We start from the raw sequence: 14,416 nt of genomic DNA, 5'->3' as shown, positions 1-14,416 counted from the left end.
TGGGTACAGTGGGTTTTGGGGGGTTTTGGAGGGTTTTGGAGGGCTCAACATATACCACCACAAGTGTAACAGGTGGGGGGGGGGGGGATGGGTCTGGGTCCGCCTGCCTGAAGTGCACTGTACCCACTAAAAACTGCTCCAGGGACTTGCATACTGCTGTCATGGAGCTGGGTATGACATTTGAGGCTGGCAACAAAATGTTGTAAAGTTTGTTTTTTTTAGGGTGGGAGGGGGTTGGTAACCACTGGGGGAATAAGGGGAGGTCATCGCCGATTCCGTGCTGTGGTCAGCTGGTCAGTTGGGGTACCTTTTTGAGGCTTGGTCGTGAATAAAAAGGGACCAAGTGAAACTGGCGAAATGCTCGTCATCGCTGGTTTTATTTTTTCCATTATCGGGTAAAGCCGGCCATCTCTTAAACACGCCCATGTCCTGCCTTTGGTACCCTGCCGACACACCCCCTTGAACATTCGCCGGCTTTGCGACGGGAAAGCGGTGAAGGTGTCAAAAAATCTGCTTTCGATTATACCGATTTCGCCGGTTTCCAGAGATTGCCAGCCATCTCCCGATTTATGTCGGAAGATGGCCAGGGATCACTTTCGAAAATGAGCTGGAAAGTGACCTAAAAATCAGTAAACTCAGTGGTCCTTTTACAAAGGCATGTTAGCGTTTTTAGTGTGCGCTAAAAATAAGCATGCGCTAAATGCTAGAGATGCCCATGTATTCCTATGGGCGTCTCTAGTGTTTAGCACGCACTAATCATTAGCATGCCTTTGTAAAAGACCCCTTCAGGTAGTAAACAAAGGTTGGGACAGCACGATCCCTTCACAGCATCAATACCTAATATGCTTTATAAGGAAACTGGGCACAGCAAGAACAGTTTTGGCATTTCTTCTTCTTCTTTTTATTTTATTTTTCTTTATTAACACTCATGAAAAACCAACACAGATAGAAATAATAAATAAGTCATCAAAGTGATTACACTGTAAATGTTTCACTTAATGTGTGGTCCATGACCTCCCAAGGGAACACTGGTTTACTGGGTCCATATCAATCCGTTTTGACTTAAAAGGGCTAAAAAGAGTTGATTGCAAGAACAACTTTCACGTCTCAACAGTCTCAAGGAAAAGTTGTTGCGACTTAGTCCTCCATACTGTCTTTGCTCTACCACCTTGTTTCCATCTTCAAATATTTCTTGGAAATTTGTTGATTTTTCAGAGAGAGAGAGAGAGCTGTTACATCAGAATGGTGGCATAAAATCCACTAAGCTTCCAGTTCTGGTAAAAGCACATAGGTGATGAGTTAGTCATCAATCAGTGATGGTTTTTGTTTCAAGGGTTGTACCTAGGCTCTCCTGATGGCAGTGAAAATGACTTTCTGGTAGGCTTCCCTAAACTGGCGGTTCATGGCAGCATAAAGCACTGGGTTGATGCAGCTGTTCAGCCACGTCAGGTTGGCTGCTATCATGTGAAGCATCTGAGGTGCTCTGCTCTTGGCATCAAAGATGTTCAGGAGAAGAAATGGAATGTAGCTGAGGACGAAAAAGAGGAAGACCACAAAGCACATACGAGTGACCTTCCTGAATTCTAAGTTGCTGTTCTTGGGCTGACATGGAACTGCTGGGGCAGGGCTTTTGGAAGGAGCTGTCTGGGATGTAATCTGACTGGATTGGGTTGATGAATTTTCAGGTGTGATTATGGTTTTGGATGTCTGATCAGAAACACATTCACTGGACTGTGAAGCTCCTGTATCCATCCCGCTGTCCGGCTTGTAGACTTTACCATGGATTGTCGAATTGCTGCCAGCCACATGGTCACTCTTCACATTTGGCATCTTCAGTTTGTACTGATCCAGAGCTTTTGCAGCTGCCTTTACTTTCCTATGGATCAAGAAATAGAAGACTCCTACACACCCAAGGCCCACCACAAAATAGAAGGCCATCAGAATTGTAGTATAAGGTCTCCCCTTGATTCGATGAAAGCTACAGGTGCATACTTTTTGGACCAGGACAAAGACATTCCAAAGAGGGGCAAAGCTAGCAAACCCAATCACCCAGGTACCCAGTATGATAAGTAACATACGAACCCTGGTGAAAATGCGGTCAAATAACTTGGTGTTAGCAATGAGTAGATAGCGGCTAACAGCAATCAGGCAAAGGGTGAGGATGGAGACAGAGTTTGAAACGAAGAGCAGCATGCCAAAGACCCTGCAAAAGGTAGTCCCGCTCCGCCAGTACAGGTGGAGGTAGGCATCCACAGAGAAGGGCTGCAGGAAGGTGCAGTAGAGTATATCCGCCAGGGTGAGGTTTATAATCAAGAGATTGAAGCGTGTCTGTAACTTCTTGTCAAGCATGAAAGCCAAGATTGTGAAGATGTTCCCCACCGTTCCCACCAGGGACACGATGATCCCCCAAGTCACACCCACATAACGGTAAGTCACTATGGAAGGGTCGTAGCAGGAGAACTCATCTGTCTCGTTGGACATCTCTGAGGCAGTGTCAGCGGAATTTTCCTTCTATACAGGACAGGCGGGTTTAAGGTTTTTCCACTTCTAAACAAAAAGAGAAATGCAAACATCAGATACTAAAAAACAGAATGAGCTGACAGTTTTCTGCCACCTATTTCTGACATAAATATTCTACTTTGAAATCAGCAGATATGGAAGCCACAATGAGGTTAGGTAACCGCTGAGGAATTGGGTTACTTCTTACACAGCAGACTAGGATGACACATTTTCAGACCACCTCTAGAAATTTTTGTCAAACCTTTGAGCAATGAAAAATAAAATATTTGGCATTTTCTTATAGTTTCACCCTCATTGGTATTAGCAATGAGCAAATAGCTTTCTGTAGACTTCAAAAGCATCAGCATCTTAACTACTACTGGGGTTGAAGGTCTAAAGTTCAAAGTGGCTTGACAAAAGAGGGCTTTATGCAAAAAAAAAATTCTGGAATTTCTGCATTTTACAAACCATTTGCAAAATCACTTCGCACTTTGCTCCTTCACAATAGGCTACCAAAATGTGCCTTTCTGTACAGTTTCGGGAAGAACATCTAGGCCCCTGCTGCAAAAAAGGTGCTAGTCAAATCTGAATATGGGGATGGTCTATTCAATGATAGTAGCCCAATAGAATTGAGGTCTAAGCTTTTGGAGGGATGACTTCAAGGAGGAGTTCTTCACCCAGAGGGAGTCCAACTAGGAACATGAAACACTACTGTAGGTGGGTTACCTCTCTCTGGAGCCTATCTGAGCCTTGGCTCCTTGCTCGGGCTAAGGAGAAGGAGCAGTAAGCACAGGCATTGCTAGTCTGGTCCCCAGCTATCTCATGAGGCACTGAGTACCAGATAGAAAGGAGGGATAGATCATCAGAAAGATCTGATCCTGATCCTTAGAAGACAGTAACTGAGTGATGCTGCACTACTCTACAGTTCTTATGTGGGAAAGGATTGGATGCTGGGGAGTAATGGAGGAGTGGCCTAGTGGTTAGAGCACCGGTCTTGCAATCCGGAGGTGGCCGGTTGAAATCCCACTGCTATTCCTTGTGATCTTGGGGAAGTCACGTAAACCTCCATTGCCTCAGGTACAAACTTAGATTGTGAGCCCTCCTGGGACAGAGAAATATCCAGTGTACCTGATTGTAACTCACCTTGAGCTACTACTGAAAAAGGTGTGAGCAAAATGCAAATAATAAAATAATGGAGCTGGCAACTGTTGAGACCCTGGCCTAAGGTAGGGTTCAAATCTTGGGTATCACCTGGCCTGTCTGATCTAAGAGAGAGGGAACACTGGGGAGAGGGAACACTGGGGAACATAGAGCCCCAGGAAAGAGGTAGAGTGGGTGTGAGCAGAGTACAGGAGATGTGTTTACCTACAAATGAAAGTGAGAGAATAGGGTACTTAACCTATGCCCAGAAGCTAGAGTATAATTGTGAACAACTGGTAAAGAGGAAAGAGGCTGCTGACACTTTAAGAGAGAGACAAAAGGAACTTTCAAAGTCCCTAGGGCTGCAACATTCATTCAGGCTGTCAAGAGTTGTGAAAAATGCAGGAGAATAGCGAGAAGAGTACTGTACAGATAAGAGCAAGAATCATAATTCAATTGAAACTTTGATATTTTTTGCAACTATTTTACTTCTGTCTTATGCAGAACTGCAGCACCCCTTTACCTTTGCTGTCAGGGATCCTGAAGCCCTGCTAGCCAAATAAATGCAGTGCCGCTGCTCCCCGCCTTCTCGTGTTGTTTCCTGCCTGCATCTGCCAACACTTGAACTTCTTAAGCATGCTCTGCAGGCATGAAGCAGCATGAGGAGGAGGGGAGCAGCTTGAGTACTGGCTAACAGGGCCTTGGCATCCCCGCCAGCAAAGGTATGGTTAGCATGCATGGGGGGGGGGGGGGAGAGGATGGGAGAGAGAAATGTGTTGCCCTCCAGTCTACCCCTGGGCACCCCCAAAATCAGAGGGCTAGCTGCACCCCTCATCTTATGGACTATTTGCTTAAACTCTGGAATTTGTTGCCAGAGAATGTAGTAAAAGCAGTTAGCTTAGCAGGGTTTAAAAAAGGTTTAGATGACTTCCTAAAAGAAAAGTCCATAGACCATTATTAAAATGGACTTGGGGAAAATCCACTGCTTATTTCCAGGATAAGCAGCATAAAATGTATTGTACTGTTTTGGGATCTTGCCAGGTACTTCTAACCTGGTTTGGCCACTGTTGGAAACAGGATGCTGGGCTTGATGGACCTTCGGTCTGTCCCAGTATGGAAATACTTATGTACTTATGTATACTTCTTTTGTATATATTTGTACATTTTTGGAGAGCTCAATAAATATGAATGTTATAATAATTCTGAACATTCTCCCTGCTACAATTTTTCCTATGATTTTACTGTGCCTATCTAATATTAGGCACAGGGCTAGACCCTCTATAGCTGAAAAGATGACTTCATCATAGAGAGCAATGGACTAGATAGTCTCACTTCCATTCCATTCCTGTCTATTAAACCTCTGCAGCAGCTTGTGGATTTGCAAGCTCTGCCTCGAGTATACGGTGACGGCTGGGCAGGATCAGGGATACAAAGACTGAGCCGACTGGCTTTCCTGCTCACAGAGAATTGGAAAGACTCAATCCCAACCCAATCTACTAAAACTCCTACATACGTATAATTGATGTTAAGCATACCTAGAACAGTATATATATAATTTATATGTAGGTTAAATATTATTTATATGTAATTTCTAGGTAGGTTAAGTATCTTAATATTGCATCTAAAACTGTAAGCTTTATGCCTCTTACATGTTTGCTAGGTTTTCCATAACATTTCATTGAAGCAAGATCTGTAATGCTTTTAACTGCTTATTAGGCATCTCATATCATAATACTGCATCTAAAACTGTAAGCTAAATGCCTTTTACATGTTTGCTAGGTTTTCCATAGCATCTCATTGAAACAAGATCTGTAATGCTTTTAACTGCTTATTAGGCATCTCATATCATAACACTGCATCAAAAACTATAATTTAAATGTCGGTTGAATGCTTACCACATATCTCATAGTACCATATTGAAGCACGATTCATAACCTACTAAATACCTTCTAAATGCTTAATAGACATCTCACAGTCTCATACCACATCTTGAACTGTAATTTACTAAACCACCCTAAATAACTAACACTGATATGATCCCCAACAAATTAATATTCCTAATTACCTACTATCTCTCCCTAACCCACCATACAACCATAACCCCTAACACAAGCATCACTACCCCCACTGGAGTTGCCAGGGTTGCGGTCTTCCCGCAACACTGGGCGGCTTCTCTTGCAGCAGTTGCGGCAAAATTTTGGCAGCTGCGGGGGTGCGGGTTTGGGCTCTTCTCTGTGGCCGCTGTGTGCTTTTTTTTCCGGGGCTTCTATTGGTCCAATTTGGTCCAATAGAAGCTTTCCCTGGGCTTCTATTGGTCCAATTTGGTCCAATAGAAGCTTTTCAGGGGCGTGTCGACGTCAGGGACGGGGTTAACGACGTCAGGGGTGACGCGGGAGGCGGGGTTTGTGACACGGGAGGCGGGGTTTCTGGCGTGAGAGGCGGGGTTTGTGACGTGGGAGGCGGGGTTTGATTTTGGGCGTTTTTTGGGCGGGTTTTAGGCTGATTTTGGGATGGGAAAATTTTTCCCATCTGGCAACCTTGACCCCCACAATTCACAAACCAACCACAAAACACATACACAACATGCCTATCCAAACAACTAAACAATGGTACGAAAAAACCACTAACCACGGTCACCAACAACAGAAAGGAACGAAAGGACATAACAAACTTATACACCAAGAAGACAGACAACTGATAAAAATTACCACTACCTCAAACCAGTCTGAACACCAACAAATACAAATAGGATACATCAATGCCAGATCAGCAGTCAATAAAACCACGATACTAACCGACTAGATTACAACTGACCATCTTGACTTCCTACTTATTAACGAAACTTAGATCCATGATCCCAATGATCCAATAATTTTAGAGCTCTGTCCTCCAGGATACAAAATTACCCACTGGACAAGAGAAGGAAAAAGAGGAGGAGGCATAGCAATAATCTATAAATCTCAATTCACAGTCACAACAACAGCAGAATCTATTCTTCCCCAACTCGAAATAGCCTCAGTCAGAATCAACCACCCCAACCTACGTGATCATCTAAATCTAATCTTATTTTACAGACTCACAAACGCACTTTCTGGATTTCATATCGAATACTTCCATTTCCACCCAGGAGATATCAACCTTCACCTGGAAGAAACTAACATACAACCCACCCATAACAAAGGACATACATTAGATATCATCACCCACAAATTCTCAACAGAACCAAATCTCACACTAATAGACACAATATGGACAGCCAGGCCATGGTCCGATCACTACAGTGCAAACCTTTCCCTCCACTGGAGAACAAAAAAGACACAACAAAAACAACAAACCTACACTACGAGAGGCAAAATAGACCCACTAATATTCTGGCAAAAATTATATACCGACGAATGGACAACACCTACAGACTCACCCCAATTTCTTCAAGAATGGGATAACAGAAGCAGAACAATACTAGATAACATAGCACCACTCCAAACCAGAACCTCACATAGAAAAAACTCAATACCATGGTTCAACGAAGAACTGAAGGAACTAAAAACATAGGTCAGAAGACTAGAAAGAGCATGGAGAAAGAGAAAAGACGAAAATACACTCAAAGACTGGAAACAACTACAAAGAAAATACAAATACACGATCAGACAAACTAAAAGGACCTATTACAAAACCAAAATAGGACCAAACTATAAGGATACACACAAACTCTTCTCACTCGTAAACAACCTTCTAAATACTACCAAAGTCACCTCCAACAACGCAGACACCCCTTCAGCAACCAACCTTGCGAACTACTTCAATGAAAAAATCATAAATCTCTGACTCATGATACCCACTAACACAACGGACTACACAAATATCCTTGAGTGTCTAGACCCAAATCCTGGAGAATACCCAGCAGATCGATCATGGACCGACTTCGACACGCTCTCATCAAAAGAAATCTCATATTGGCTAGGAAAATACACCAAATCGCAATGCAAATTAGACATCTGCCCCAATAGTCTAATAAGATCCGCACCCAAACAATTCAAAACAGACCTCACGAACCACATAAATTACAGGCTTCAAAATGGACTCTTTCCCATGGATAAAGGAAACATCCTACTCACTCCATTACCGAAAGATGCTAAAAAAAGCACAATGGACCTAACCAACTATCGACCAGTAGCATCCATTCCACTCATGACCAAACTCATGGAAGGCATAGTGATGAAACAATTTACTGAATACCTAAATAAACACTCAATTCTGCACGAGTCCCAATCAGGATTTCGGACGAATCACAGCACAAGCAATTGCGACTGGTAACAACATCCTCCTCCTGCAATTCGACATGTCCAGTGCCTTTGACATGGTCAACCATGATATACTAACACATATACTAGAACACTTCGGAGTAGGAGGCACTATTCTCAAATGGTTCAAAGGATTCCTGACCACAAGATCGTACCAAGTAACAATGAACGCGGACAGATCACCACCACCATGGATACCTGAGTGTGGGGTCCCCCAGGGATCCCCTCTCTCACCAATATTATTCAACCTAATGATGATACCTCTAGCCAAGCTACTAGCCAATCAAAACCTCAACCCCTACATCTATGCAGATGACGTCACAATTTACATCCCATTCAAATATGACCTAAATGAAATCACCAACAAAATAAACCAAAGCCTCCAAATAATGCACACCTGGACAGATGCATTCCGACTAAAACTTAACGCAGAAAAAATACAATGCTTGTACTCACCTCACAACATAACACAAAAAACTTCAACACCATAATCACACCATACTGTTCCCTCCCGGTCTCAAAAAACTTGAAAATTCTGGGAGTCACCATTGATCGAAACCTCACGCTTGACACCCACGTGAAAAACACGATGAAAAAGATGTTCTACACCATGTGGAAACTTAAAAGAGTAAAACCTTTCTTCCCGAGATACATCTTCCGTACCCTGGTACAATTAATGGTAATAAGTCATCTGGACTACTGCAATGCACTGTTCGCCGGGTGCAAAGAACAGACAATCAAAAAACTCTAAACTGCCCAGAATACAGCCGCCAGACTCATATTTGGAAAAACTAAATATGAAAGTGCAAAACCACTAAGAGAAAAACTTCACTGGCTCCCACTTAAGGAATGCATTGTGTTCAAGATCTGCATGATTGTACACAAAATCATTCATGCAGACGCCCCAATCTACATGCTAAACTTCGTGAACCTACCTCCCAGAAACGCCACAAGATCATCTCGCAAATTTCTCAACCTGCACTACCCCAACTATAAAGGACTGAAGTACAAACTGATGCATGCCACTACCTTCTCGTACATGAGTACACAGTTATGGAATGCATTACCCACAGACTTGAAAGCAATCTTCGAAACAACTATCTTTCAAAAATCTCTGAAAACATTCTTCTTCAACAAGGCCTACAATGAGAACCAATAACCTCACTAAGTCACTTCACCAACCCACTCAATGATGAAATCCCACCTTCTATAACCATCCTAATCACTCCCTTCCTTCTTCCCTCTTCCCTTCCTTGATCGTTACACATGACTAACTGTATCTAATATCCTGATATGACAATGTCAACAAATCTATGTAAGCCACATTGAGCCTGCAAATACAGTAGGTGGGGGAATGTGGGATACAAATGCAAATAAATATTACCTTTTACTATTAAAGCCTGCCTTTAGGGAATCTTGTGTTTTGTTGGGAGAGGATTTTTCAGAGAATTGTGCATTCGGCCACAGACCTTACTAATATTACATAAGTACATAAGTATTGTACACTGGAACAGACCAAATGTTCATCAAGCCAAGCATCCTGTTTCCAACAATGGCCAATCCAGGTCACAAATACCTGGCAAGATCGCGAAAAAGTTCAAAACATTTTATGTTGTTTATCCCAGAAATAAGCAGTGGATTTTCCCCATGTCAATGTAAAAATGGTCTATGGACTTTTCCTTTAGGAAGCTATCCAGACCTTTTTTAAACCCCGCTAAACTAATCATCTTGTGCACTGGCCTCTGGACTATCTCCCAGCCCCACTGATCTGAGAGGTCTGCTGCACTTACATGCGTAGCCTGCAACATGTGAAGGTTGACTACATTTCTGAATTAATGTTGATCTTTTATGTTTCTTTACAAAATTTGATTTATCACCAAATTTGGACAAGCCAAGGCTAGTCACTATACAATAAAAACTCATAAAAGACAACTAAAAAGAACTCCATTTAAAACAGGAAAGGCACATCAATCACACCAATGAGTAAAAAGGAGAGAGAGAGAGAGGGAGGAAAATAAAAGAGAAACACAGTGACCACTGCAATCACCCTTCTTCTATTACTTCTCATGAAACCACAAATTCTATTGAGAAAAGATAGCTCTTTAAGCCCACTTTAAAATTCTTCTAGGAAAAGTTCCAAATGAAGTTTCTGAGGTAGCTTATTCCACAAAACAGGAGCCAAAAAAAAAAAAAAAGCCAGTGATCAAGTAGACTCCCCATGAGCTCTTCATGGAGAGGGGAGAACTAAAGTATGACCATTTAGGGAGAATAACAAATGAGTGGCAATGTAAGCTATGGTAAGACTGGACAAATAAGCTGGGTTACACTCTCTCAGATCCTGACTTCCATTAATAATGTTGCCAATATGGTCTCAGTACTATAACCGCTTCTAAAACCAGATTGGAAATCATACAGAATCACATGATGGGTCAGATAGTTAGTTGTTCTGAAACCAGACCCTCCTTACGCTTAACCAACCTAGCATTTTCTACCTTAGACCCAGTGTATTTTTTCTAGCAAAAAAGGTGCCGGTACTCAAATGCTAGGCCACCCTTCAGGAGTGGGGTGATCACTGAGGGACCCACCCCACAACAGCCATGCCCCCTGCAACCAGTCACAGAATCTATGACAAGGCAAAATTAGCGTGTAGAGCCTGAGCTCTTTCATTAAAACTTGGGGTCCGTGGGTCAATTTTAGCAGACAATGGAAAAGGTGCCAGTACTCAGTACCCCCTCAAAAAAAGCCTTGCGTAGACCTAAAAAATAAGGCAAGTGAATTTGCAGACAGAACAGAATCATTAGAAGCAAATAACTCCCTTCAGTTTGTCAAGCTATTTACTAGGAAGTAAAGTTTTTTTTAAGATCTATGCAGTCCCTGCTCACATAATCAGAATAGTACTTTAATTTAGATTGCTTTATTTGAAGGGACCTGACTTTTTTCATTTTGTTTTTCTCTTTCTTGTTGTTGCTGCTGCTGTTGTGTTTGTTTTAAAGAAAAGAAACAGAGTGAAAAAAATAAAAGGAAAGGAAAAATATTGAGTGTACACTGTTTTGCTATCTTGAGGTAATGCGATCTGCCCATCCAGAGATCTCTCTCCTGGTGAATGGCCTTGCAGCTGTTCTCTGCCATCATATTCTATACATTGGGCTTCTATGCTTAGATGTTTCTAAATTGTAAATATAGATATTTATTTTGTAGCTAACTAGGGGCCCTGTTAACAAAGCCCTGCTATAGGAGTGCTAGCATTTTTAGTACACGCCAATGCTAGAGACACCCATAGGAATATATGAGTGTCTCTAGCATTAGCACCTACTAAATATGCTAGCATGCCTTAGTATGCATGCAAGGTTCCACAATAGGAGTCACGGACCAAGAAAGGGATCTAGGTGTCATCGTCGATGATACGTTGAAACCTTCTGCTCAGTGTGCTGCTGCGGCTAAGAAAGTAAATAGAATGTTTGGTATTATTAGGAAAGGAATGGAAAACAAAAATGAGGATGTTATAATGCCTTTGTATCACTCCATGGCACCTCAAATATTGTATTCAATTCTGGTCACCACATCTCAAAAAAGATATAGTGGAATTAGAAAAGGTGCAGAGAAGGGTGACGAAAATGATAAAGAGGATGGGACAACTTCCCTATGAGGAAAGGCTAAAGCGGCTAGGGCTCTTCAGCTTGGAGACAAGGCGGCTGAGGGGAGATATGATAGAGGTCTATAAAATAATGAGTGGAGTTGAACGGGTACATGTGAAGCATCTGTTTACGCTTTCCAAAAATACTAGGACTAGGGGGCATGCGATGAAGCTACAATGGAGTAAATGTAAAACAAATCGGAGAAAATTTTTCTTCACTCAACGTGTAATTAAACTCTGGAATTCGTTGCCAGAGAATGTGGCAAAGGCGGTTAGCTTAGCGGAGTTTAAAAAAGGTTTGGACGGCTTCCTAAAGGAAAAGTCCATAGATCATTATTAAATGGACTTGGGGGAAAATCCATTATTTCTGGGGTAAGCAGTATAAAATGTTTTGTACTTTTTGGGGATCTTGCCAGGTATTTGTGACCTGCATTGGCCACTGTTGGACACAGGATGCTGGGCTTGATGGACCTTTGGTTTTTCCCAGTATGGCAATACTTATGTACTTATGTTAGTAAACAGGGCCTTAGGGGTTCTTTAAGGTCAAAAATGTGCACACCCTCCCCCCTAATATTTAAGTAACATGATCAGCGTTGACTTCAAAATTTAACCATGGCATTTAACATTATCCCATATCCAGATATAAGCTGCCTACCAGGACTTATCCTAACTTACCTGGGTACTTATACAGGTACTAGTATCTAAATAAGTTCCAGTTGTGCTCTGCACGGTCCTGGTACTGTCCCAAAAGCAGTGCTGCAGTCAGTATTGATTGTCTCAGCTGTATTATCTGGATAATGTCATTGAAAATAAGTGGCTGGCCCAGGTGAGTGCCGCTGACTATCAGGCCCCTGGTGTTTATCAGTGTTTTCACAGCACAGGCACTATAACTGGACACTTTTTCTAGGGGAATCAAATAAGAACATTTAAGTCACTTTGAGGTCATTAGTGCAAAGACACAAAAACTGAGTGGAGGATACAAGCCAAGTTATGAGGGGGGGAGGGGGTGAAAGAAAACTAGGAGTAGCCTAAAAGTTAGTGAAGTTGGCTGAGAACCGGGGGAACTGGCCTGCGTGATACTCTTCAATTCTCAACAGCGCATGCATGATGTTTTTACCTAAACTGTGTTGTGGACCACTGAGAGCATACTCGAGCCCATTGATACAAACGACCTCCATTGGTTTTACTGGCAATTCTGCATATATGAATTGGTATATTCTATCAAATTATTGGAATCCTGACACAGGAACTATTTGCTGAAACACGGTCTGTATCGAACCCCTTGGAACTGCTTTGCCATATGGAATAAAGGTTCTCAATGAGGACCAGGTCTCCTTGGACATTTTTGGTCGTCCCTACTACAACTCTTCTATCCATATTTCCATGGGGAACCAGTTCTTCTTTTCTCCTTGCCTTGCCCTAATAGGCAGGGACAGATTGAGTGCCCCAAGGCCTTCACTGGCTGATTTTAAAGGAAATTCTAAAACTCCACTGCACTCAAAAACAAATGTCCACTCTGAGATGAGTTTTTCACACAAACAGGACTCGAAGACTTTAAAATATTCAGAAAAAAATCTATTTGTGAAACTTATAGTCCTTATTTTTGTTTCTTTCAACAAATCAGAAAAAAAAAACAATTGCTCAATATGAACATAAGAACTAACTAGGGGTATAGATTGTAAGCTCTTTGAGCAGGGACTGTCTTTCTTCTATGTTTGTGCAGCGCTGCGTACGCCTTGTAGCGCTATAGAAATGCTAAATAGTAGTAGTAGTAGTAGTAGTACCTTAACGTTTGGGAGGTCCGGAGCCCAAAGTGTGTGTGTGTGGGGGGGGGGGGCACAGTTTGGCCCACCTCCCTGCCACAACCCCCACATACCTTGGCTGATGGGAGTTCCCAACCCCCGCCAGCTGAAGCCTTTCTCCAGTGCTGTTCTCTATGCATTGCCTGCCCTGCTTCCTCTCATGTCACGGGTGCGATGTGAGAGGAAGCAGAGCTTCAGCCGGCGGGGGTTGGGGATCCCCACCAACCAAATCAGGGAAACCAGATCCAATTTGGGGAGACCCAAGCCCCCAAGGGTCCCTGTTGCTACACCACTGATACGAGCATAAGCATAGTCATACTGGGTCAGAATCCATCTAGCCCAGTATCCTGCTTCCACAGTGGTCAATCCAGGTCTACACGAATAGATGTATGCAAAAAAAAAAAAAAAAAAAGAGCAAAACTACTGTGACATTCCTAAAAAGAGGAAAGGAGCATGGAAGCATCAGGTATCCATCAGTGGCAAGGCTATTGGTCCTCCTATAGTGTAAAACTATTTCAAATCCTTGAGCCTACTGCATGTTATCAATCATTTGCATCTAAAAACCTCTGTAAAGCAAACAATAACCTTTTTCTAATAGTCATTTCTAATTTAGTACTACTTCATCAAAAAAATCACTAAATGTAAAATATATAGCATAAATTCTATTTCAAATTCACAGTGAATTTGAGATAGAATTTATGCTATATACTTTACTAGTAAAAAAAAAGGCCCGTTTCTGTTAGAAATGAAACGGGCGCTAGCAAGGTTTTCCTTGGAGTGTATGTTTCAGAAAGAGCGTGTGTGAGAGATGGAGCGTGTGTGTCAGACACAGAATGAGAGAGAGAGAGAGAGACAGAGTGTATGTGTTTGTGCGAGAGAGAGAGTGTGTGAGAGACAGTGTTTGTGTTTCTGTGTGACACTGTGTGAGAGAGAGGGACAAAGACAGTGAGTGTGTGAGTGAGAGTGTATGTGGCAGACAGAGAAAGAGTGACTGCGTGTGTGGTGTGAGGAACCCCCTCCCTCTCCCCTGCCCCCTTGCA

General features: G+C 42.4%; 1 protein-coding gene across 4 annotated transcripts in view; it reads right to left on the bottom strand.

Annotated features, from left to right (window-relative positions):
• Nucleotides 1-854: 854 nt before the first annotated feature.
• Nucleotides 855-14,416, bottom strand: part of GPR84 (G protein-coupled receptor 84) — a 44,181-nt gene continuing 30,619 nt past the window's right edge. For 3 of the 4 annotated variants that reach the window (XM_030195476.1, XM_030195477.1, XM_030195479.1), the window contains one exon: nucleotides 855-2,547. In XM_030195476.1, coding sequence (XP_030051336.1) covers nucleotides 1,342-2,481 — 1,140 coding nt within the window. In that variant the 5' untranslated portion in view covers nucleotides 2,482-2,547 and the 3' untranslated portion in view covers nucleotides 855-1,341. Of the gene's footprint in view, nucleotides 2,548-12,249; nucleotides 12,298-14,416 lie in introns of those variants that run through there. The other variant, XM_030195480.1, reaches the window with a different exon arrangement.

Source organism: Microcaecilia unicolor, chromosome 3 (genome assembly GCF_901765095.1).
Source record: "Microcaecilia unicolor chromosome 3, aMicUni1.1, whole genome shotgun sequence".
NCBI classification, from domain to species: Eukaryota; Metazoa; Chordata; class Amphibia; order Gymnophiona; family Siphonopidae; genus Microcaecilia; species Microcaecilia unicolor.
Note: the sequence above shows the minus strand (reverse complement) of the source record. Positions and strands in the feature narration are given on the sequence as shown.